General features: G+C 34.7%; 1 protein-coding gene across 2 annotated transcripts in view; it reads right to left on the bottom strand.

Moving 5' to 3' along the window:
- The window catches only part of COL21A1 (collagen type XXI alpha 1 chain), a 197,375-nt gene that overhangs the window by 28,793 nt on the left and 142,853 nt on the right, over positions 1–25,729 (bottom strand). For both annotated transcript variants that reach the window (XM_050788784.1, XM_050788783.1), the window contains one exon: positions 15,421–15,474. In XM_050788784.1, coding sequence (XP_050644741.1) covers positions 15,421–15,474 — 54 coding nt within the window. The remainder of the gene's footprint in view (positions 1–15,420; positions 15,475–25,729) is intronic.

Raw genomic sequence — 25,729 nt, forward strand, 5'->3', positions numbered from 1 at the left:
GAACTAGAACAACCGGAAAGAATTATGTTGCAGACTCAGAAATCAATGCTGGGGGGATCTTAATACACCTCCCTGCTGTGACCTTCCTGTGTAATGCATTTGCTAAGTTTTCTTGCCTTGGGAAGTTATTCTTGCAGATAATTTTCACATATTGCTCAGTACACTGTGTTGGACACAGGCATTCATGTTGCTCAGGGAAGGATAATGCTGTGTTTAAAGAGCGCTTTCTTTCACAGAAGAGCTAGGAATTCGACATTTGGCAAAATCGGCTTTCCCAGGCAGCATTTCCCCCATTTTCCCACAGTCATAGAACTTTTCTAAAACAAAAAATGATAATATATCAGGTTTATAACTTTAGATTGTTATTTTTGACTATTACATACAATTTCTTAAATCTGGAAAAATTAATAACTAAAAAATTTCATTAAAATTCAAGGTATAATAAAACTCATAAATTTAAATTATCTAATTTCTATCTTTGTGAGGATTTACCTCTCTTTCATATACGCAAGTTTAGTCCTCTTCAATTGCATATAGATGTGTTTTTGCTTTACAAAATAGATTTGTTTTTGTTATTTTTGTCAATAAATAAAACACAAAATATTTTAAATAAGCAAAGGAAACTGAACCCATTTGGAAACATAATTTCATATTATCATTTATGACAACATAAAAGCTTATTTAACCAGAGAAATACATATTAAAGCATGTGTGGTCTAAAAAATATTAAAATGTCAGAATTACTTTCTTGTACCAGTATCATTAAAACTAATTTTTCTCCTCCAGTAGGTAACTTCTGTCTTCCTACCACGTTCATAGTCCTCTTTTTGATCTACCTGTCTCAAAGTGTATCAGTTTTTATATACAGTTAACCCTTGAACTGATATAATATCAGTAGTTATTAAATTTTACATCAGACTCACATGCAGTTGCCACTAAAAATGTAGTTTCCTGGGCTTTGACCCCAAATTTTGATTCATTAGGAGCAGAATGGCCCCCAGAAAACTGAATTTTAATAGGCATTTCTGATAATTTTGAGGTACTCTGTGAATCAGAGCTTGAGAAATAGTGTTCTTTATATAGTTTTTCAAGAGATAAATATACAGATCATTTTCAAGAGAGTATCATTTGTATATATATTTATATTCATAATACAGATAATTTTCAAGACTTCAATTTACATAGTCTCACTTATATAGAGAGTCTACTATATATTACATATAAAAATATTTAAATTATTTATATATAAATGAGACTCTTGAAAACTATCTGTATTATAGGTGTTAAGCTTGGATCAATCAGGGGTTTTAAATTTGATTACCAATTAAATTTTAAAATAATCCATTTTATGCCTCTCTGCTTAAAAACCATTACATATAGATTATTTTTCCACCAATTTATAACCCTTGAACAAAATCTTAACACTCTGCCTGTCACAATTACATTTGCTTATCTTTAATGGATTTTAGGAGTTTTAACCCACCACACAATTTTTATATACAGTTGACCCTTGAACTACACAGGGGTGAGTGGTGCCAAACCGTTGCACAGTTGAAAATCCACGGTTAAATTTTGACTCCCCCAAAATGTAACTACTAATAGCCTAGTTTTGGCTGAAAGCATTACTAATAACATAACAGTCAATTAACACATATTTTGCATGTTATATGTATTTTATACTATATTATTACAATAAATAAACTAGAGAAAAACAAATGTTATTAAGATAATACGGAAGAGAAAATGTATCTACTATTCATTAAGTGGAAGTGGATCGTCATAAAGGTCTTCACCCTTATCATCTTCATGTTAAGTAGGCTGAGGAGGAAGAAGAGGAGGGGTTGGTCTTGCTGTCTCGGGGGTGACAGAGACAGATGTGGAAGAGGTAACAGGGAAGCAGGAAAGGCCGGCACGCTGGGTGTAATTTTGTGGAAGCACACTGTAATTTCTGCCTGGCTTTTTGCTTTTCGTTTATCTAAAAACGTTTCTATAAGGCACCAATCCTTCTTCCACCATTTGCTTCAGTGTCAGTACCCATATCATAGAAGTGTCCGTGCTGTAAAAGAAGTCAAAAGCAGTCTCGAATAATCCGAACCATTCTGCCAGCTTGTCTAATGTCAATTTGTTTTCTGGCACTGCTTCTTCTCCATCTTCTTCCTATAGTCTAGCACTGGTTTGGAGGCACTCATCACCATCAAGTTGTCTTCTGTTAATTCCTCTGATTTGGTGTCTGTCACCTCTTGAATCTCTCCACGATCCGTATCTTGGGACCCTTGTCCCTTCACCTTTTTTGTTTTGTTTTGCCGTATCCACAGTCTCTTTTGTGATTTCCTTGATTGGTTGTGTCATAAGATCATGTACAACATTTGGACACAGTTTTCTCCAGTAGAATTTTATGTTTCAGGCTTCGTGGCTTTTTCTACAACAATGATAGCATTTTCAGTGGTGTAATTCCAGACTTTCATGACATTCTCTCCCCTGGGGTTCTCTTCCATAGCATGGACAACCTTTCCATACAGTACCATGTGTAATGAGCTTTAAAGGTCCTCCTTATGATACAGTCTAGAGGCTGAATTAGATACATTGTCTTAGGGGGCAAGTACACCATTCAGATGTCTTTAGTGTTGAACTCATGGGGTTCTGGGTGGCTGGAGGCATTGTCTAATATCAAAAGAACTTTAAAATGCAGTCCCTTACTAGCAACGTACTTCCTGATTTCAGGGACAAAGCATTGATGGAACCAATCCAGAAACAGCATTCTCTCATCCAGGCTTTCTTGCTATACAACCAAAAGACTACCAGCTGGTGTTTATAGTTTCCCTTCAAGGCTTGGGAGTTAACAGCTCTATAGATAAAGGAAGTCCTGATTATAAACCCTACTGCATTTGTACAAAACAGTAAAGTTAGCCTATCCTTTCCTGACTTAAATCCTGGGGTTTGTTTCTCTTCCTAACAAGTGTCTTTTGTGGCATTTCTTTCTTCCAGAATAGGACAATTCTATCTGCATTAAAAATCTGTTCAGGAAGATATCCATTTCTCCTCAATGAGATTCTTAGTGGCATCTGGAAATGCTTGTGGTGCTGCTTTGTTGGCAGAAGCTGCTTCTCCTGTGTTTGACAATTTTTAAGCCAAATCTGTTTTTAAAATTATCAAACCATCCTTTGCTGACATTAAATTCTCCAGCTTTTGGATTCTTCATCTTTGTTTTGCTTTAATTTGTCATAGAATAATTTTGCTTTTTAGGCCGGGCACGGTGGCTCACACCTGTAATCCTAGCACTTTGGGAGACCAAAGTGGGTGGAGCACCTGAGGTCAGGACTTCAAGACCAGCCTGGCCAACATGGTGAAACCCCATCTCTACTAAAAATACAAAAATTAGCCGGGCATGGTGGCACATGCCTATAATCTCAGCTACTCAGGAGGCTGAGGCAGGAGAATTGCTTGAACCCGGGAGGCGGAGGTTGCAGTGAGCTGAGATTGAGCCACTGCACTCCAGCCTGGGAAACAGATCGAGACTCCATCTCAAAAGGAAAAATAATTTTGCTTTTTAAAAACCATATTTGTGTCTATTAGTATGCCTTTCTTATAGCGATCCTGCATTCACCTAAAAGCTGAATTTTCAATATGAGACAAAAAGGAATTTTGCAAAAAGTGCAAGGTTTTGCACCTGCCGGCATAGCTGCAGCAACAGTTTCACAAATTTCCTTTTCTTTTTTTTGTTTTACAATGGTCCTTACACTGTATTATCTCAACATGGTGGGCAATAGCAGCAGGAGACCTCAATCTATGGTTACATATCAAGCAATAAGACCTTTTCTTAAAATGTCACAACTTTTTTTCTGCTTTTTGGGAGCACTTCCAGAATCACTAGTGGTACTTTCTATGTACTATTTTTTCATAATGTTATTCAAAGTTTACAGTGTTGCACTAAACAATGAAAAATATGCAAAACCACGAGAGATCTTTTTCTTTGAGACAGAGTCTCACTCTATCACCCAGGCTGGAGTATAATGATGTGATCTCTGCTCAATGGGGCCTCGACCTCCCAGGCTCAAGTGATCCCTCCCACCTCAGCCTCCTGAGTAGCTGGGACTAGGCACACACACATCACCACATCTGGCTAATTTTTTGTATGTTTTGTAGAGATGGGGTTTTGCCATGCTACCAGGCTAGTGTCAAACTCCTGGGCTTGGTCAAGTGGTCCGCCCACCCTGAACTCCCAAAATGCTGGGATTACAGCATGAGCCACCACACCCAGCTGAGATCACTTTCTACTGTAATACACAATTTATTTGAAAGATAAACTGCTCCCGTGGAGATGATTAGCATCACATGGCATCTTAAGCTGATACCTGCAACAGTTGAGCTCACCACAATAGCAACAGGAGGTGGTTATGAAATTATTACAGTAATACAATATGCACTACAGTTAATTTTAGGCAATTATGATTTAATATTACATCTTTACATTGGTTTACATTTATCTCAACTGCAAATGGCACTATGTATGCTCTGTAAATGTTTGTATATGTAAGTTTTGAAATTTTCATTATAGTAAATAATACAGAGTAATATCTATATATATTTTTTGCACTTGTGGCATAACTTTTTATTTTAAAAAATATTTCTATGTGACATGGTTCATCCACAAGTTTTTAAAATTGTCAAAACTCTCCAAAAAAATTTTCACTATATGTATTGAAAAAAAGCACAGATAAGTGGACCCATACAGTTCAAATCCATATTGTTAAAGTCAAAGTCTGTTTACATGATATCAACCCATAAAATCTAGACTTGATATCCTATATACATGGTAAGTTTCCTTTCACCCATTCTCTTCAAATCAGAGATCAATTTAATCAGTCCCCATACCAGTGAGACTACTGAGCCTACATAAGCAACAATGAGATTCTATTTACTTAGAGGATATGTTATCCATTCTAAGAATTAATCATACATCATCTCATATTTGCAATAGCATTTATTCCTCTTGAAATTTCAGGGCTCAATAAAGCCTCTTTCAAATTATAAAGAGATGGATAGAAAAGGGGAAAAAAATCAAATAAAATACTTTAATACTTATAGGTGGTTCTTACAATAACAATAATTTAAAAGAGTTCTTGCCGGGCACAGTGGCTAACGCCTGTAATCCCAGCACTTTGGGAGGCTGAGGAGGGCGGATTACGAGGTCAAGAGATCGAGACCATCCTGGTCAACATAGTGAAACCCTGTCGCTACTAAAAATACAAAAATTAGCTTGGCGTGGTGGCATGTGCCTGGAGTCCCAGCTACTCAGAAGGCTGAGGCAGGAGAATCGCTTGAACTCAGAAGGCAGGGCTTGCAGTGAGCTGAGATCGCTCCACTGCACTCCAGCCTGGCAACAGAGCGAGACTCCATCAAAAAAAAAAAAAAAAAAAAAAAAAAAAAGAAGATGAAGATTTCTTAGAAAACCACAAAAAAATGATCAGTGCCTTAGACACAGAGCTTCTAAATTTAAAATCAACAATGTTACTTTATGTTGTTGTTTGATGGTAGTCCAGTTTTACTATGTCAATGATATTTATGTCATTTATAATAGGAAAGAATAAAACAGATCTGTGATTAAACCTGGTGGGACTTTATTAACTAACTTATACAGATAATGAGCCAACATTTGCTTTGTGAGGTCAAAATAAACGACACAATATTTTCACAGTCACTACATTGCCAAATGTCATATTGTAGAAGACCAAACAGCTACAGATATTGCTTACAAATTTAGTCAATCCTATAGATAAACTGAGCATTTACATTATTTTAGATAAAGCCTATTTCAAAATGCATTGTAAGAGTTATTCTCAATCATATTTTAAAGCATAATTACTATGACAATATATTATTGCAATAGTGTTTTATACAGTAATATTGTTTTATAATTATATACATAACTACATTATTACAAAAATAAATACAATTGAATTTTCAAATTGTACTATCCAAATTGTTACATGTGGATTGCCTTCACACTAAGAACTGCTGTGTGAAATTTGTAACAGCAGATATATGAGTTTAAAGTTAAAGTTGGTTTATTTGGCACATACTTGGTATGTGCCACTCCTGGAGCCTGAAAAAGGGGTGAGAAAAAGTATTACAAACCTGTACAAAAGACTGAAACATCTTACCATATGATTGCAAACCAAGTAAAAACAATAATAGAACTAGTTGGTTTTTCTCTTCTTTCTTTTCAATCTAAATAAAAACATACCATCAAGCAGGCAAATAAAGATACCTCCACTTTACTAGCATCACAAAGTAGATTGGTAATTCCACATGGGAAATTATCACAGCAATTCATCATTAATATTCCCCAATAATTTTATGCATGTCTTCTGTGTACATGCATAAAACTGATATGCCAAATAATCACAGTGCAGAAAAGATGATTAAACAAAAGATCTACTTGTCTCTTAAGTACATGGTAACTTGGACTGGCTCAGCAGTAAACATTACATCATAAAGACAAGCATAACATGTGGTTAAGCAAGAATTCGAAAGGCATGAGGAAAGGAAACAATAAAAGCCTCTATGAGCCAGTGTTTCAACCACACTACAGTGATCTCCATGTCTTTATTCCTGGAAAAATGAGACAGCAAACATTTCCAAAATAAAACTGCTAAGGCCATCCTTCATTAAGAAACATGCGCTCACCTCCATAGATCCAGGAAACATGGCATTCTTTTTCTCCTTTTCATGGAGCTCCAGGGATCTCAGCTCACAGCAGAACCCAGTCCCTGCCTACAAATTTTCACTGTGAGCCATAAGGCTCCCTGTACACAGTGGACCTGGCCGGTGAGCAGAGAACTAGAAAGCAAATGATTTAGATTGCCTGATGAAAACGTTAACATCAAAAACAACATGCCATCAGGATTGAGCACCAGGACAAAAATAGCTATGACAAAGCAGCAGTGGAAACAATTCTGCAGGTAACTTGGTTGGCAAGAATTGGCCAAAGAAGACTAACTGGTCAACATGATAACTTGGGTCTAAAAGTGAATTCAATTGAAAATGAATATTTTCTGTTACTGTTTTTTCAACTACTAGTAAATTTAGTCTACTGTTGCCCTCATATTGCTCTGTCCTCACCATCCACCTAGCTGTCCAAGATAAAATCAGAGTGATTTTCGGAAAAGAAAATTCCAAAATATTAAGTTAGGAAAAGAAATTTCCAAAACATTAAGGATTCTTTGAAAAAAATCTTGTCCTTTAGTCTTAGCATAAAAACTAAAATGTAGTCTAGCAAAGTTGGCATCTTTTAAAAGAAAAAAACACTAAAAAGCACTCAAAATCTAGGCCTCAATTTTTGTTATAGTACAAAAACAATATATGCTCATGGGAGAAAATAAAATAATGGCAAGAAAAATGCAACATAACAGACATCAAAAACACATCTGGGGAAAAATAAGCAAAGTAATTGAAACATAATTAAACCATATGATTTGTATCCATGCAGATCCTTTTTTATGCATATATATTTATATATTTTTTAACTATTATATATAGCACATTAAATATCATCCATTTAATTGTTTCAAATTTACAATACAATAATACAGAGAAGAAATATGGGCTAAAAGTTACTAATACAATAATGAAAAATGTAGGAAAATGAGAAATTAGACAAATTAAATTTTTAAAAATACATGAGAATTTAACAAAATTGATAGTACAGAAAATATTGACTGAAGAGTCTTGCTTTCAAATTCTCATTGAAACCAACTTGTTTATTGACTTGCTGAAAGCCCAAATATTTTTGATCAACACATATGTTACCAACAGTTTGCAATATACACCAATATGTACTCACATACATTTTTATATAGGTTCATTACATAAAATGATTAAGAATTAGACTAAACAAAAAGTCTAGTGTACTAGTTTCCAATAGCTACTGTAACAAATTACCACAAACTTGGTTTACACAACAGAATTTTATTCCCTCACGGTTCTGGAATGCAGAAGTCTGAAGGCGAAGTCTTTTCAGGGCTGTGTGTCCTCCAGAAACTCAAGGGAGATTCCATTGCTTGCCTCTCTCAATTTTTGGTGGGTGCCAGCATTCTTTGGCTTGTGGATACATCACTCCAATCTTAGTCACCATGGTCTCATTACTCCCTCCTCTTCTCTGTATGAAATTTTCCTCTGCTTCTGTCTCTTCTGTCTTACAAGGGCACTAGTGTGACATTTAGGATCCACTGGGATAAACCAAGATAATCTCCCTGTGACAAGATACTCATTCATATGTACAGAAGACCTTTTTTTCAAATAAGGTAATATTTACAGATTTCGGGGATTAAGAGGTGATGTCTCAGAGGAGGGTAATTTTCAACCTAACACAGTCTACCCTCTGGACTTCAAGATTCACATTCATCCCACATAAAGTATACATCCACCCCAACCCAATGTCCACAAAAGTCTCAACTTATTACAGTGAAGTTCAAATTCTTATCTAAATAATAAATCGCTCAAAAGTCCCAAATCTTGTTATCTAAATCAGCTATGGGTGTGATCCATCCTGGGACAAAATCCCTTTCCATCTATCAACCTGTAGACTACAGAGCAAGTTATCTATTTCCCAATTATGATGTTAAGACAGGCAAAGGATAAGTTATCAACATACCTATTCAAAGAGAAGAAAAGAGTCACTGATCCCCTGCAATATTGAATCCAGCAGAAAAAAATTCCATCAGGTTTCATGACCTAGGAATACCCTCTGGACTTGGGACCCTGCCCTCTGTGTGAGAAGCTCCGGCCTCTGTGCCCACGATTCCAGCCTTGGAATCACTATTCCTTTTTACTTGAAAGATAGTACATAATTGAAGTTGAGTAGTTTTATCAGCCTGCTTCCTACCTATAAAAATTTTGAGTGTCCAACAGCCTTCCCTCACTTTGTCTTGTCTCTGTACCTTTCGTTCCAAACTGGCAGAGTTTCTGCTGATATAACATTATCGAAACCTTGTAAGTTTCCTGTATATATAATGAGGATTTACACAATTATACAAGAGGCTCCTCCCCAGGTTTCTCCTGGATAATCTCATATCTTTATTTGTGGCTTCCACTGGGCTGGTTGAATGGATTCATGAGTCCCATATCTAATCTCTTTTGCACTAGCAAACTTTGTCTAGCCACAACCTTAACCTTGTTTCCAGCATGCATGTGTAACAGTGAAGCTGCTAATTTTAACATCTTTTGCAATCTGTATAAGCAGGATATTTCCCAAATCATCAAATGCTGGTTCCTTTTTGCTTAACAGTTCTTTCCTCAAATACCTTTTTCTCCTCACACTTTACTATAAGCAGTAAAAAAAAAAAAAAAAAAAAAAAAAAAAAAAAAAAATCATGCTCTATCTTTAGCACTTTGCTTGGCAATCTTGTCAGCTAAATATACAAGTTCATCACTTAGAAGTCTTACTTTCCGCATAACTACAGGATATCATTTAGCTAAATTTTCTGCCACTTTATGACAAGGTGACACCATTCTTCCAGTTTCCTATAGCATGTTCCTCTTTCCTCCTTTATCAACAGTGCCTTTAATGGCCATTCATCTAGCAACAGTGTCTTGATGATGCTATACATATTTTCTGAGATGAGAAAGGCTTTCTCCACATGACTTCCACTTCTTCACTGAGCCCTCACTATCAATCTTTAACATTCATTTTTCTACCAATAGTCTGTTCAAGGCAATATAGACTACTTCTACCATGTGCCTCAAAATTCTTACAGCCTCTAAACATTACCCAGTTCCCAAGTCACTCTACATTTTAGGTACTTAGGTAGTTTACTCCCGGAAACAAAATCTGCATCAGTCAGGGTTCCACCAGAGAAACAGAACCAGCTGAGATATATCAATGTATGTATACACACATATACACGGCAGAGACTTGTTGCAAAATATTGGTTTATGCAAGAGTGGGGACTGGTTAGGCAAACACCAATCCATAAGACAGACAATTAGGAGGTGTAAGCTGGAAACTCTCATGCAGGAGCTGACACTGTAATCCATGGGAAGAATTTCTTTTTTCTCTAGGAAACTTCAGTTTTGCTCTGAACTTTCAACTGACTGGTTCATGCCCACCAGAAAATCCAAGATCTCCCCATCAGAAGATCTTTAACTTAATCATTTCTGCACAGACCTTTTTATCCAAATAAAACCACATTTACAGGTTTCAGAAGTTAAGATCTGATGTTTTTTAGGGGGAGGCATTTTTTAACCTACTACCACTAGTATTTAAAGAAATTCATCTAAAATTTCCTTGGATCTGACCCACAATTTTTTATTGCAATTTTATTAATTTCTATTTTTTCAAGCCTATTATTTTCTAATTATCCCAAAATACAGACCTTCTCTTTAAATACCTTTGTTATTATTTCGATACGTTCCATTTAAAAATATTTTAGGATCACTTGCACTAGCCCAAACTGGTTCTTTGTGTTCTATTCCCTGCTTACTGTTTGGTGTTCCTCTGTATCCATCCATGCAGTAAGACTTTGGAGAGTCATCTCTTATCTTACCCACATCCAGTGGATCCTCAAGCCCTGCTAGTACCTGTTTAGTTCATTTCAAATCCATCCCACTCTCCTCCTCCCAACTCTGACCATTCTTGCTTTAGTTGTTACTAGAGGTGACAGAGCTCACTAACTGCTTCCAGTCAAAGGTTTTAAGTAGGGAATTAGGGCTCCCATTACTCTCAGAATTAAGTGCAAACAGCACAGACATCTAAAGTCCTTCCTGGTTTGGCCACTATCTATCCCTAAAACCTTACCTACTGTTTCTATCACTTTCCTTTCATGTACCACATGGCAGCCTGAACTACTGTCAGTTCTTCTCAGAATATGTTTTCTTCTGCTTCTATATTTTGGAACATGCATGCTGCACACTTCTGCCTTGCCAGGCCAAACAACTTTGATGAGCCCACTCATATTTATCATCCAGAATTTGGCCAAGAGAGTTGTGTTTATAAGAAGACATCCCTATACATTTTAAATAGGTAAACTGTATGTGAATTCTATCTCATAATATCGGTTTTTTTTGTTTTTGTTTCTTTTGAGACAGTCTCCCTCTGTCACCCAGGCTGGAGTGCAGTGGCATGATCTTGGCTCACTGCAGCCTCCACCTTCCAGGTTTAAGCGATTCTCCTGCCACAGCCTCCCGAGTAGCTGGGATTACAGGCGCCCACCACCACACCTGGCTAATTTTTGTATTTTCAGTAGAGGTGGGATTTCACCATGTTTGCCAGGCTGGTCTAAAACTCCTGACCTCAAGTAATCCACCTGCCTTGGCCTCCCAAAATGCTGGGATTACACACATGGGCCACCACGTCCGGCATGCAATTTTTTTTTTAAAAGAACGCGTAACTTTTGGCAACGCCTGCAGACTCATGTAAGGTTATACACATCTTCCACGGCCTTTCAGGCTCCCTACATACCTACATTCATAACATTCATACTGTGTTGCCATCTATTGGCTCATTTGACTCCTTGATGGCCAGACCACGATTCATTAATCTTCACATTCTCCTCAATTAGTATGATGCCTGGCACAAAGTAGACACTCAGTAAATACTGTTGAATAAATAATTGAAAGAATATAATCTTTAAACACAGCAATTCGTGGTTGAAACAAGTTACAATAAATCTATCCATTGTTAGACCTGAGTTTACAGTTTCCTGAATTGAAGTTAATTAGGTATAATTTACCACTTAGAAAGTAAATTACTTTTAGGATTGGATTACTTTTAGGATTGACACATACTAGCTTTCAAATTCAAAGTATTGACATGTGAATGTACTTGTACTTTGAAGCAATATAATCATTTCCTAATAAATTATAGCACTAGCCATTAATTTTAATTCTGGGAGTTAGTGTTCATATGTATCAATCTGCTTACAGGGATGAATCACCATTAGACTGACATAAGCTGTGTTCAATTAGCTTTAAAGCATTTTTCCAAGAGCTTCTGTCCTTCCATCTGAAGCTCCATTAATTTTCTTGGCTGCCACATTATAGAATAAAGTGAATATGCCCTTTATAGTAGAGCCAAGTCATTTATTACAACTACTTAAAACCATTATTCCCACACAATGGAAGAATGTTTATTTCTTTGTGTCACAAAATATATAAACTTTATGGATTTTTTTCTATTTTCAAAGCTTTTCCACAAATGATAAGAATCCATTTGCACAGCATAATAAAAACCAAGTTTTCATTAATTGTAAAAATAAAAAAAAAAATAGCTTGTAACGCTATCTGTTCTTATTTGGAAGAAAATACAGACCAGAAGAATTGTTTCCAGACATCAGCAAATTTGAGACACTTAACCTATGAATTGCTTTCCTAACAGGGTGCATTTCCTGGCATAGGAAACTTGGCTTCCTCTTCACCATTCAACAAGAAAGAGAGGGGAATGGAGGAAAAGAAGTAAAGGGGCCCCTCCTGTCTTCTCCAGTCTATTGGGCTGGAGTAGGAGAGTCTCACTCAGTAACTCCCAGTTTTCTACCCACTAGATTTAGGAGGAAAAATTTCATCTCAATAAGCTCTACTACCCTATTTACATTAATCTTTGCCTCAGCACCTTGTTTGTCTATCTTTTCGAACTTGGTAATTTAGTTTTTGCTTGTTTATCCTTTTACCATCTATCTCCCCAACTAGGCTGTAAGCCTCCATGAGGCAGCCACTGTGTTTCCCTCACCACTGAAGCTAAATGTTACAGGGATGTAAGGAGTATTGGGAGGAAAGAAGGAAACGGTTAAAATCTAAAGGACCACACTTCCTGGAATGGTAAATTATTCTAGTGCAACAACTGTAGACAGGAATAAGTCTTGAACAAAGTGGGAGCAGGCAGGGCAAAAACAAACCCAAACCAGTGTCTTTTCGGGGATAAAAGTGAGAAACAAGCAGCCTTGGGAAAGGAAAGCATCTTCTAAGCACTCCTCATTTTGTATTTAATATTTCTTTTCTTTTTCTTTTTCTTTTTTTTTTTTGAGATGGGGTCTTGCTCCGTCACCCAGGCTGGAGTACAGTAGTGCAATCTCGGCTCACTGCAACCCCTACCTCCCAGGTTCAAGTGATTCTCCTGCCTCAGCCTCCCGAGTAGCTGGGATTACAGGCACGTGCTACCATGCCCGGCTAAATTTTTTTATTTTTAGTAGAGACAGGGTTTGATCATGTTAGCCAGGATGGTCTCGATCTCCTGCCCTCGTGATCCACCCTCCTTGGCCTCCCAAAATGTTGGGATTACAGGCGTGAGCCACCACATCAGCCTATGTTTAATATTTCTTTTCTCTTTTTAGGTTTTATTAAGAGATTTCAATAGCATCATGTTCAAAGTAAATATGTGCTCCTCACATTGAATTATGGTCTACACAGACCTGCCAGTCAGTCTGCCCTTTCTAACATTGTTTCTACAGGAGAATGAGTTACAGATTCCAAATAACTGACTCACAAACATTTAGAACACAGTCACATCCTAAATTATACCCAAGCTCTCACGTCTGTTGCCTCTTATTTCCCTCTTCCTCTTTTTCCTTCTCTTCTACCCATTCACCTTTCTTTCTCTCACCTCTCTTTGTGTTTCTTATTCTCTCTCCCTCATACACACACACCCACACACACATACACTTTATACTCTGAAACAATACCATAAACAAATAATCACACTAAGTCTTATATCCGGTTACCAATGCTCACAATTTTTCTTAAATAGCATCAATTATGGCTCAGATATGTTGAGCTGATGCTACCCTATTGAACTCGCTCCATGCTTATTAATGCCCTAGTCGAGGCCTTCTACTTCATGCCTGGTCTGTCAAAACAGCCTGCTAACTAGTGCCCTGTTTCCAGTTTCTTCTCCTTTCCAATCATTCCACACACACCAGAAGCTCATACACTGCCTCTAAAACCGTTCTTTTTACTATGTTATCTTTTTTTCTCACAAAACTTCAATGACAAATGAGTAAGGTTTACTTTTCAAGCTTGCAGTCAAGGCTCTCCATTTCATGGCCCTAGCCAAGTTTCAACCTTTACTTTCTAACACCCAAGAGAGACCATTCTGTGCAGATTCAGGAACTTATTAAGATCATTTCATTATTTCCTGGGCACACTTTTAACCATCTCACATATGTGTCTTCATTCAGATGAGTTCTCTCTCTCCCATCTTCCTTTAATTCCCAGTCATCCTTTCATGAACAAAACCTGGCCCAAACCCTTGGTAAAAATTTTTTCAAGCACCTCAATAACAGGATTACCTTCCTATACTCTTTCAGCACTTAGAATAGCCCCATGCATTTGTGCAATGTTCTTACAATTTTTAAAAATTTCCTATGTAAGCTTCACAACAACCCTATGTAGTAAGCATTATAAGCATCTACACTATTCATACTTAGAGAAAGATATTCAGGGATTTGAGGTGACTTCTCCAAGCTCACACTGATGAAATGTAGCAGTAATCATCTCCAAACCCTGGCTTTCTGACTCCATATCAGATTCATATTTGGCCCATACTATAAACAGTTGGTAATTATTTGCATCAATTTTTTCAGTCTTCCAAATTAAATTATAAGCTTCTGGAAGGCAATAGCATTATATAGAACTTGCCCCAGTACATAATCATACACAAGATGAAATTCAATGAAAATTTTATTAAGTAACTTTAAGAGCAGTTTAATCCCTCTACCCTATTTAAGAAGCTTTGGTGGTACCTCTCCCTCTTACGTACAATATTTAAATTCTGAAATCTCAACTGAACACTTTGTGCTAAATGTGATAAAAAATACATCTCAACTATTACTTCACTTCTTAACCTAGCTCCCCACAAAGCAAATTTCAAATTTCTTGAGGGTAGGTACCTTTGATGAATAAAATAAGATCTGCTGGTATTTAAATGTTGGCCATGAGCTGTAGGAATAAAACGTGGGGGCAAACTATATTTTTAAAACTCACCTGAAGTTCAGAATCACCTGGGACACTTGCTAAAAATGTAGATATCTAGATTTCAGATTCAGTACTTTCTTAGTCATGTTTCTCTACCCCTGATTTTTATTGAACACAAGATCCCAAAGACCATACTATGAAACAATAGATGAGTGGTAAAGTGACATTGACTAAAGGCTCAGCAACAGACCATGATGTTTGTGTTAACCATGCATTTGTTTGGGCATGAGTGCTTGTGGTTTGTGACTCACCCTGTTTGCAAAATTCTTCCTGGTTTCTAAAAGAGGATTCAACATTTCAATATTTTATGGTGTTTCACAAGGAGCTTCTACAACATCTAAAATCTGGAAGTCACTGAACAAATAATAGGGCATCTGAGAGAAGAATTTAAATAACCGAAAGGATTTCAAAACAGGAAAAGAACTTCATCTTTTAGAACTGAAATGAGAAGGTACTCACAGGCTCTCCCCGTGTTCCATCCTGCCCTGGAGCTCCAGGGGATCCTGCTTCTCCCTTTTAATGATTTGATAAAAAGAAATAGAGAATTCAGTTTTGAGGTCTGCTTACCAAAATAACAACATATAACATTACATATTAAAGAACATTAGATACAAATAGACAAATTAAAATTACTTCTGGACTATTGATATTAACTTTTCCCAACATCAAATAACTTTTTCAGAAATTCATAAAGTGACTATATAAACAACAAAAATGTGTACATAATGGCAGATAATTGAGTTAAGTTATAAAATAACTGTGGTACTGTATAGTCATTCTTATGAGAATAGACCATCTTATCTCCGAGGTAAATGTGACCAATATTCTATATCAGTCCTATTCATATTCGCTTTTTCATTTTTACTTTAAAACTGATCATTTTGTTGGACCTAATTTGACCTTGCCTTCAAAGAGTTACATTTTAAAGTAAAAACAAAACTTGCATTAGGAATGGAGCTATTTATAGGTTATTAGTTGAAATTATCTGGCACGTTAGTATACACCTATTTAAAATAAACATCTAAAATGCATATTTTAGGTAGCTGTTAAAATTATAATTGTTTTTAGTTATATATATCTTTACATTACTATGTTCAAGTTAAGCATCTTATTTTACATCTACCTTTTGGAAGCTAACTTTTTTTCCCAAATGAATCAATTGCTAGTGAATACAAATGTATCTGACACTTTATCTACTAAAACAATAAATATTAGCGGAAAATAATCCTAAAATGTATAATATCTGCAGATTAGTACAACTATTAAACTGTCCGAACAAAATAAAGGATAGCAAGGAAGAGCCTGTTGACACATATACACACATGTACACACCCCAGACTTTTTGAAATCTAACAGTCATTATGAGCCATGCGTTTGTTTCTGTCCAGCAAAATGCTACATCACAACAAGCAAAGTTCTCTGCAAGCAATTTACCACACTTGATTCATACCAGAAAGAACATTTTATCCTAGATGAAAGCAAGATAGGAAGTAAAACAAAAGCATTTTTTCCTGTAAATGTCTCAAATACCTGAGTTGAAATAAGTTTAAGGGAGAAAGAGTCTCAGAATGCAATGCACTGAAGCATATTACAACACTGTCATCCATAATTTCATATTCTAATAAATTTCCCAAAATTATAGAAAATAAAGCACAGAAGAGCCTCTAAAATTTGGCAAACATAATCAGCACTTAGAAAAAATTCAACCATATTACATTATCTAAACAACAATTCTCCCACTTGTGTGAATTCCTGCATTTTATTAGACTGTGAAATGCCGACTAAAGCCAAATATTTCATCTATAACAGTTTTATTTACAAACACTAGATGACAATTGAGGATAAAAGGAGCAAAGATTAATGCTTTCCTAAAAATTAGCCAAATTAGAGGGAGAGAAGTTATTGCTAATCCAATAGTTCTACAGAAAAGCATATAAAAATATTGGAGGAAAAAATGTTGGATCTACTTAGTTTGAAAGCTACAGTTTAAAAAGCCTAAAAAATTCAAGACAAGGATATGTTGGATCCTAATACTATGGGGAAACAATGCAATATTTTTATCTGAACTCAATACTTGTATCAATAGTCAGAAGGAATCTCTCATATTAGTAGTTCTCAAATATGGTCCTCAGACCAGGCAAGATCAACTTCTTCATTTAACATGGCAACTTCTTCAGAATGTAAAATTTCAGGCCATACTGCAGCATACTAAGCCAGAATCTCTGGGTGGGGGCCAGCAGTCTGTGTTAATAATTTTTCCAGGTGATTCTAATGCAGCCATTTGAGAACCCGCACTGCTGTAAGTCATTAGATCATTTAACTTCTCCTACTTCCAGGTACTGTCATATGTGACTTATAAAACAATCTGTAGTTTATATCTTCTGTATATAAAATAAAGAGGGTAAGGCAGTTGCCAAATAGTAGAAACAATTAATTTGAAATTATTAGGTTGGTGTAAAAGTAATTGCAGTTTTTGCCATTAAAAGTAATGGTAAAATACATGATTAGATGACTACTTTGATTTATAAAATCATGACTACTTTGATTTATAAAATCTCTACTTTTTTCTACCTGTCTAATGACCTAATATCATTTTATTTTAATTACTAGGAGTTTAAAAAACATAAGTAGCCATCAGCAAAGTTCATCAATAATGAAGTTCCACAATTATTTGAAGATTTAACTGATTGTGTTCTTCCTACTTTATATTAGACACTTAACATATTAACTGAATAAAATATCACATTCTTTATTATCTATAGCAGTGATTCTCAAAATTTAGCTTCATCTGAATCACCTGGAAGGTTTGTTAAACTGCAGATTGTGGGTCCCAACCCAGAGTTCCTGATATGGTAGGTCTGGGGCAAACCCCTGAAAACTGCATTTCTAATAAGTTTACAGAAGGTGCTGAGACCGCTAGTCTTGGGACAACACTTTGAGAAACATTACTCTAGCCCAGATCTCAAAATAGACTTACAGACTCTTTCTGCATTTATGAATCCCTCTCTTCTATGAACTTCTATAGCATTGTATAGCTTTTCACTTAGTACTGAATTTTATTATGCTAAGTTGTTTAGCAGGTGTCTTGTTTATATGTGTTATTTGTTTGACTTAAGCATTCTTTTAAAGGTAGAAAACATAACTTATATGAGTTTTTTTAATCACCTACAATACTTAGACTAGTGCCAAACATAATATAAAACTACAGGTACCCTTCTTTACAATCATTGGGGTATATCAAGGAAGGAGGAACAGACTATTTATTCTTCAATGTTCAGTTTCAAGGGGATAAAGGAAAAGAGAACAGCATTTGTGGATAAAGCTCTAGCATTTACTGTTGGACAATTATGCAGTTAGTTATTACAAGATAATGGCCAGTCATCTTTACCTAAGAACACTCTCTTCATTTTTAAATAATGGATTTTAATAATGTTTCATCAAGAAATGAAAGGATAATTTCTACTTGGCATTTCCTCGAAATAATCAAATGCAAGACACAACCAGCTTGTGAACTTTAGTATTGTTACCAGAACTTAACCTGATCACTTGATTACTTTTACAACCTGGATAACCCGGTGCAGACCAGTTTGTTTGGCATTTGAAAAAGTATAAAACACAGCCCCATCTCCAATTTATTGTTTTTCTATTCTGTTATTAACTCCCTTCTTGATATAACATAATTGAGAAAATGTCATGCTTAACATTATTCCTCCATCTAATTTCTTCAGCTAACGTCAAAAATGATTTATTCCACAACAAAACAGTTATTTTAAAAAAGGAAATTTAACTAAAACCAGGCATGTGAAACTTGCACTCCATGTGTGTTTCCTTTCATGCTGTGACCCACAAAAAATAAAAGGATGGAAAGTAATTTAGTTTGCTTATAGCAATCTTCAAAATCAGGTGGAAGGTATGGTTTACTGATCATGAAAATATAGTTTAATTTTGAGGAAGATCCTTGCTTTGTTAAGGAAACACTTTATTTTGACTTTGATCTTATGGCATAGTTTATTCTTCGTTTGTAAACAAATCTCTAGCATGCCTGCGGATGTACTGAAGATGCAAGGCTGAGGAAGCTTCTCCTGGCTGACCGAGTAGACAAACATTTGGAAGGTATCATGCACAGCAGTGAGCATACAAACTAGACCCAGAACCCTCACTCTGCCATGGAACTAGCTGTGCATGTTTAACTAAATCCCTTCATCTCTTTGAACCTGATGTTATGCATAAAATGACGTTAATACACCAAACTTCATATATTTTGTTTTTTAAGAAAACAAGAGCCTTTGTGAAAATGCCTTATGCAACTCTTGGCACAGAAAGGGAGATCCACTGCCACGAAAAAGTTGAGGTTTTAACAATCCTTTATTCATGATGTATTTTTGGCTATATTATTTTCAAATAATATATATTATTTTAATACTTGAATTGCTATAGTTTGTCATTATAATTTTTGCAAAATGAGTATTTTTAAACGTAAAGCCAATCCTTCTTTATTCTAGTTAAGATATCATTAAAAGGCCGGGCACGGTGGCTCATGCCTGTAATCCCAGCACTTTGGGAGGCTGAGACAGGTGGATCACAAGGTCAGGAGATCAAGAGCATCCTGACTAAAAAGGTGAAACCCCGTCTCTACAAAAAATACAAAAAGTTAGCCGGGCGTGGTGGCGGGCACCTGTAGTCCCAGCTGCTTGGGAGGCTGAAACAGGAGAATGGCTTGAACCCAGGAGGTGGAGCTTGCACTGATCCGAGATCGTGCCACTGCACCCCAGCCTGGGTGACAGAGCGAGACTCCATCTCAAAAAGAAAAACAATATATAGATAGATAGATATAGATATAGATAGATAGATATTATTAAAAGCAGTAGGTTCAACAGTTTCATCATTATTTTCTATAACTACGAGAGAATATTTGGGTATAACATGATTTCTAACCAGTTGGTGAGCAGAATTTTCATTGGTTGTTAAGTTATGGCTATGTCACCTTGGACAAGTTATTTACTCTAGTTCTTTGTTTCTTCATCTGTGAAAGGGTAAATTTTTTCCACTTACAACTCATAATGATTTATGAGATTAATGAGAAAATGCATGTACAGTACTGTAAAAAGAGCCAAGCTCTTGGAAAATATCCAATGAGTTACGCCTTTTGTTATAATTTGTCCTTTTCTGTCTTTGGTTCTTTGCATATCCAGCTTAAATGCTACATTTAATTATTTCAACCACTTTCTAACTAAAATTCTTCCCCTTTACCTCACTCTGCATCCACCATACTGGCTTATGCAAATTCCAATGCTGAGTAAACCAAACTGAAAACAGCCTCAGCCTATGCTTATGTTCTAAGTATGGCTATGGAGGAAAAATACTATAGTAATCATACAGATTATAACTTCCAGCTTCAACTGGACTTCAATGCAACTTCTATATTTCCTGTATCTCCTCTCTACCACATTTTTCATGTATATAGAAAGTTTCTGCTATATAAAATATCCTCCAAACAACAAACGCTTTTTTCTCCTTGTCCCAACATTCTAAGAAAAAATGGGATACAAACATTCTGCCACCAAACCAACACACTTACCTGCATTTGCACCCATCCATTCCTCTTTCATTTTATTACAGTAAACAGGGGTCTTTCATTCAATCTAAGATAATTCCTTATAACTCTGTTCTATATCCCATTCTTTCTCCTTCTCTAAATAAGATGGAGCTTCTTCTCTGTGTATAACTGCTTACTCAACATCTTCCCGTGGATGTGCCACAAGAATCTAAAATCAACACATTATGTTTCTCACTCCTCTACATCCCCAGCAGTAAACACACCAAGTCCTACCCAGTAATCTCATTAGCTAAAGAAACTTCTAACTTCATTATATATAAAAGAAGAGACAATCTGCAACTAAGAAGTCCAGCAAGCTACCCAAACATGTACAACCCCGCTTATTATTGCAGGTCAAAATACATGCAGGATATTTCAAATTTGAAAAGAATTGTCAGATAGCGTCCAAAAAAAAAAAAGAATAAAAAGAAAAACATAATAAAAACTTTTCATATTTTCCTCACACAAAAATAAACATAAAGAAAACTGAAACAAAATGCTGTAACCTGGATTAACAAACATTATACAAGTATTTTTATTAGTTAAAAAATTCAGACAGATGATGTATAAAAGGAATACATGAAATAAGAATTTACTCAGGAATCAAAAAGACAAAATCATCTCAGATGAGACCAATGATTAAATTACTAGAAACCCAGGGAGAATAGATTTAACTTAAAATTATAAACGACAATGAGGAGAAAACAAGCATAGCCAATAAAAATAGACTTTTCAAACACATTAAAAGGATCAGAAATGATAGAAGACAAATAAATTTCAACATATCTGTAATTGGAGTCCTTGAGCTATAAACCAAAAATAAATAAATAAATAACATAATTTATATTTAAAACTATAATTCAAAAGAACATTCCAGAAAAGAAAAAAACAAAAAACAAAAAAAAAAAAAAAAACCCTGCATCTTCCTTTCTAAAGTTTTTTGGAGTAACTGGGATTTTAAATTCTGAAACATATGCTATTAGACTTTAAATGCAAAATTGTTTTAAACTCTCATCATCATATGAAAAAGAGTCACAAAGACAAGACAATTAGATTGACATCAGCAACATACATGTTGGCAGTGTAAGCAGTATTTCTAAGAAATTCAGAAAAAAAAAAAAAAAACAGTGAAGAACAGTGAGACAAGGGTTTTATAGTTAGGCAAGCTGTCATTCAAATAATAAAAGTGTAGAAAAACATACTAAAATATCAAGAATTCAGAGTACTGTATTCACAAGTCCTTCCAAAGGAGGAAAACCTTTATTAAACCCAAATGTGACTGTGGAATACTGGTAAAGGTGCTGGTGACAAACACCGAGTATATTTAATTGCAGATCTGAAACAAAGGTAAAATGTAAAGAGTATTTTATAAATATTATATAATCTGATAAGGAAGAAATAATATAATTAAACAAGAAGAAAAGCATAAGGAAAAGGAGAAAATAGAATAAATTCATTAATTTCCACATAGATAATAAGGTACAATTTAAATTTAACACAACAAAGAGTTGATGCTCAAGGTATGTAAAGGGAGAATAACAGAATTCTGAAATGGATATTTACAAGGAGTAGTAAATGTAGTATAAAGACCACTAAAATAAAAATATAAATTTCCCTAAATCCCAAAGAAATTAAAAGCAGACTAGGAAAAGGCAACAAATCACACTGAGAAAGAAACATAATCAGTAGAGCAGAATTTACATAATAAGATAACAAAATTACAACAGGAGTATTTTGACAGAGATAAGACCAAACCTATCAGACAATGGGTGAAAATAGACTTAATCTATTAAAATAAAAATATTCAGATTGCTTTAAGAAGCAAAGAACAACTCTACACTTGATACAAGAGACACAACTACAACAAAATGGCTCAAAAAGCTAAAGCTAGACAATAGAAGGATGGGCGAAGGTACAGCAAGCAAATAAAAAGAATCAAAAAGAAAACGTGTAATCCTGATACCGGACAAGGTAGAATTCAAGTGAAAAATTATTAAAGGAAACAAAAAATGTATTTTATAATGCCAAAGCCACAATTCAAAATGATGTAGTAGTGAAAATATCTATACAATGAATAACGTAGAAACTACATTCGTGAAACAGAAAGTGAAAGAAAAAATAGACAAAAATGCACAAATAATAGACACTAATACACCACTCTCTGTTCAAGACAGGCCAAACAAAGAATTAAGTTACAGAAGATCCAAATAAGATACTCAATAAGGTAGTTCTTATGAATGTATATGGAGTTTTACACTCTGAAAATAGAGATTTACCTTCTCATATGCACAGGGAACATTCCTGAAAATTAAACATACAATAAGTCAAAGAAAAAATTCACTAGAACTTATAAAGAAGATTATACAAACATTCTCTGATACAGTGCAATAATATCAGAAATTAGCAACAAAATCTAAATAAAATGATTTTCACCCTAAAAAGACTTTTAACTCTTTAATCAACTCTTAGGAAATAGAGAAAAACTAGAATTACAAAATTTCTTTTTAAAAAAGTTAATGAGAACATTGCATATCAGAATCAAGAGGATACAACTGAAACAATGATGAGAAAAATATTCATAGTTTAACTACTTAGATTAAAAAAAACAAAAAATGAATGTAAATGAATTCAATTCTCAATTGTAAAAGCTAGAAAAAATGTAGGAAAAAAGAATAAAGAAATAGGATAAAAGTAAAAAACAAAAATTTAATGAAGTCAAAAAATAAATTACAATGTTAGATCTTCGAAAAAATCCAACACAGGAGGGAAACCAGAAACATATAAAAGTAAAAAAAATAAAAATAAAAATACAAAAAGTAGAGAGTGAAAGCATAAATATTCAAAGTAAGAAATGATGACCAAGGGAGAATAATCATTAAAACAGAGAAAACTTTTTAAAAATCATGAGAGGAACTGGCACAATTTTATACAAGTCACTTGAAAAATACAAATGAAATATTAGTTTCCTAGGAGAGTGAAGCTTATTATTATTGACCCTATAAGAGAAAGAAAGCTTAAACAGACAAATCCCCATGGAAAAAATAAGAGAAAGTTATCCAAGAACAAAAAAGAACCAGGATCAAATGACAGAGGGGAAGAGTAGGAAAAATTCTGCAGTGCTTGATTTCAATTGTAAAGTATCAATAAGAAATTATCGTTACAATACATATAATACCAGGAATGAAATAAAGGACATTACTACAAACCTACAGACATTAAAAGGACAAGAATAAGGCAATATTGTGAACAAAATATGCCAAGAAATTTGCAAGTTAAATGATATGGACAAATTCATTGAAATGTACAAATTGCTGAAGGTTGCTCAAGAAGAAAGATAAAATCTAAATAGGTGTATTATTAATGAAAATGTTCCTTAGACATACAACACACCTACAAAGCTCAGGCCCAGAGGGTTTCACTGGCAAATTCTACCAAACATATAAGGAAGAAATGACACCAATGCTATACAAATGCTTTCAGAAAATAAATGCCAGTATTGCTTTGATATTGAAGCCAGACAAAAATGTCACAAAAAAGAAAACTGCTGATCAATATCATCCATGGACATAGACATAAATTATATGAAATAAAACTTTTGTTAATTGAATCCAGTAATACATAAAAAGAATATTATAAGATAATCAATTGTGGTTTATCCCAATAATGCAAAATTGGTGTAACATATAAAAATCAATGTTGTATATTAAGAAAATATGAGAGGAAAATTATATAATCAAGTCAGTGAAGGCAGAAAAAGCTTTTTTTTGTGTGTGTGTGCAAAATTCAACATGTAATCATGATATTTTACAAGAAAACTCTCAATAGACTAGGAATAAAAGGGAATTTTCTCATCCTGAGGCAGGGCTTCTATGTAAAACCAACTAACATTCAGTGTTAAAAGACTGATGGTTTCTACCTAAGATCAGAAGTAAGGCAAAAATGTGTGCTTTTACCCCTTTTATTCATTATTGTATTAAGGGCTTGTTTAGTGAATAAAAATATTAAAATAAATAAATTTCATATAAATTAGTATAGAAGAAGAAAACTGTCTTTATTTGTAATCAACATAATCATCTATGTAGAAAAACCTAAGAAATCAACAAAAAAGGCTGCAGGAACTAATAAGTGAATTTAACAAGATTGTAGGATAGACAATCAATATACTGAAACTAATAATATTTCCATATGTTAGCCACAAACAAACTGAAAATAAACTTTTCAAAGTCTACTTATGAGTATGAAGAAATATAATAAAATACTTAGATATGAACTTAACAGAAGACTTACAAGATCTGAAAATGACAAAACTTTGCTGAGTTAAAATAAACTCACATGAATGAAACAAAATACCATGTTCATGGATTGAAAAATTCAATATTGTTAAGAGAGCAACTCTCCTCAAATAAATTTAGAGACATGAAGATATTCTTCCCTCTAAGATTTGGAGCTTAAGTCTACACTCCACCTAGAGTAGGGCTTGAATTTGGTGACTTGCTTCCGAAGAACAGAATATGGGATGAAAAAGTAGCAAGAAAGCTTATAAATACTATAAAACAGGTGATCATCATTAATGTCACCAGTGAATATTCATCTGGATAGCATGTACATTCTGATTTGATAAATAGGACACTTGAACCCTCTGTTATCCTTTTCCAAAACAGAAAAAAACCCAACCATAATCCGAATCTAATCATGAGGAAAGCATGAAACAAACTCAAACTGAGTGATATTCTACAAAATACCTGGTCAATATTCTTCAAAACCATCAATGTCATGACAGACAAGAAATGACTGATAAACTATCACAGATCAGTGCAAAATAGGAAGGCACAACAAATAAATGTAATGTGATATCCTGGACTGGATCCTGGCACAGAAAAATTACATGAGTAGAAAAACTAACGAAACCCAAATAAAGTATGGAGTCCAGTTGACAGTAATGTGCCAATATTGGTTTCTTAGTTTTGACAAATATACCATAGTAATATAAAATGTTAACTTCAACAGAAGTCGGATAAAGGGTATGAGGAATTCTCTACTATATTTGCAACTTTTCTGTAAATTTACAATTATTTCACACTAAAAACTTTGGCGAGGCATGGTGGCTCATGCCTGTAATCCTAGCACTTTGGGAAGCTGAGGCAGGTGGATCACCTGAGGTCAGGAGTTCAA

The sequence above is a fragment of the Macaca thibetana genome, chromosome 4 (genome assembly GCF_024542745.1).
Source record: "Macaca thibetana thibetana isolate TM-01 chromosome 4, ASM2454274v1, whole genome shotgun sequence".
Lineage (NCBI taxonomy): Eukaryota > Metazoa > Chordata > Mammalia > Primates > Cercopithecidae > Macaca > Macaca thibetana.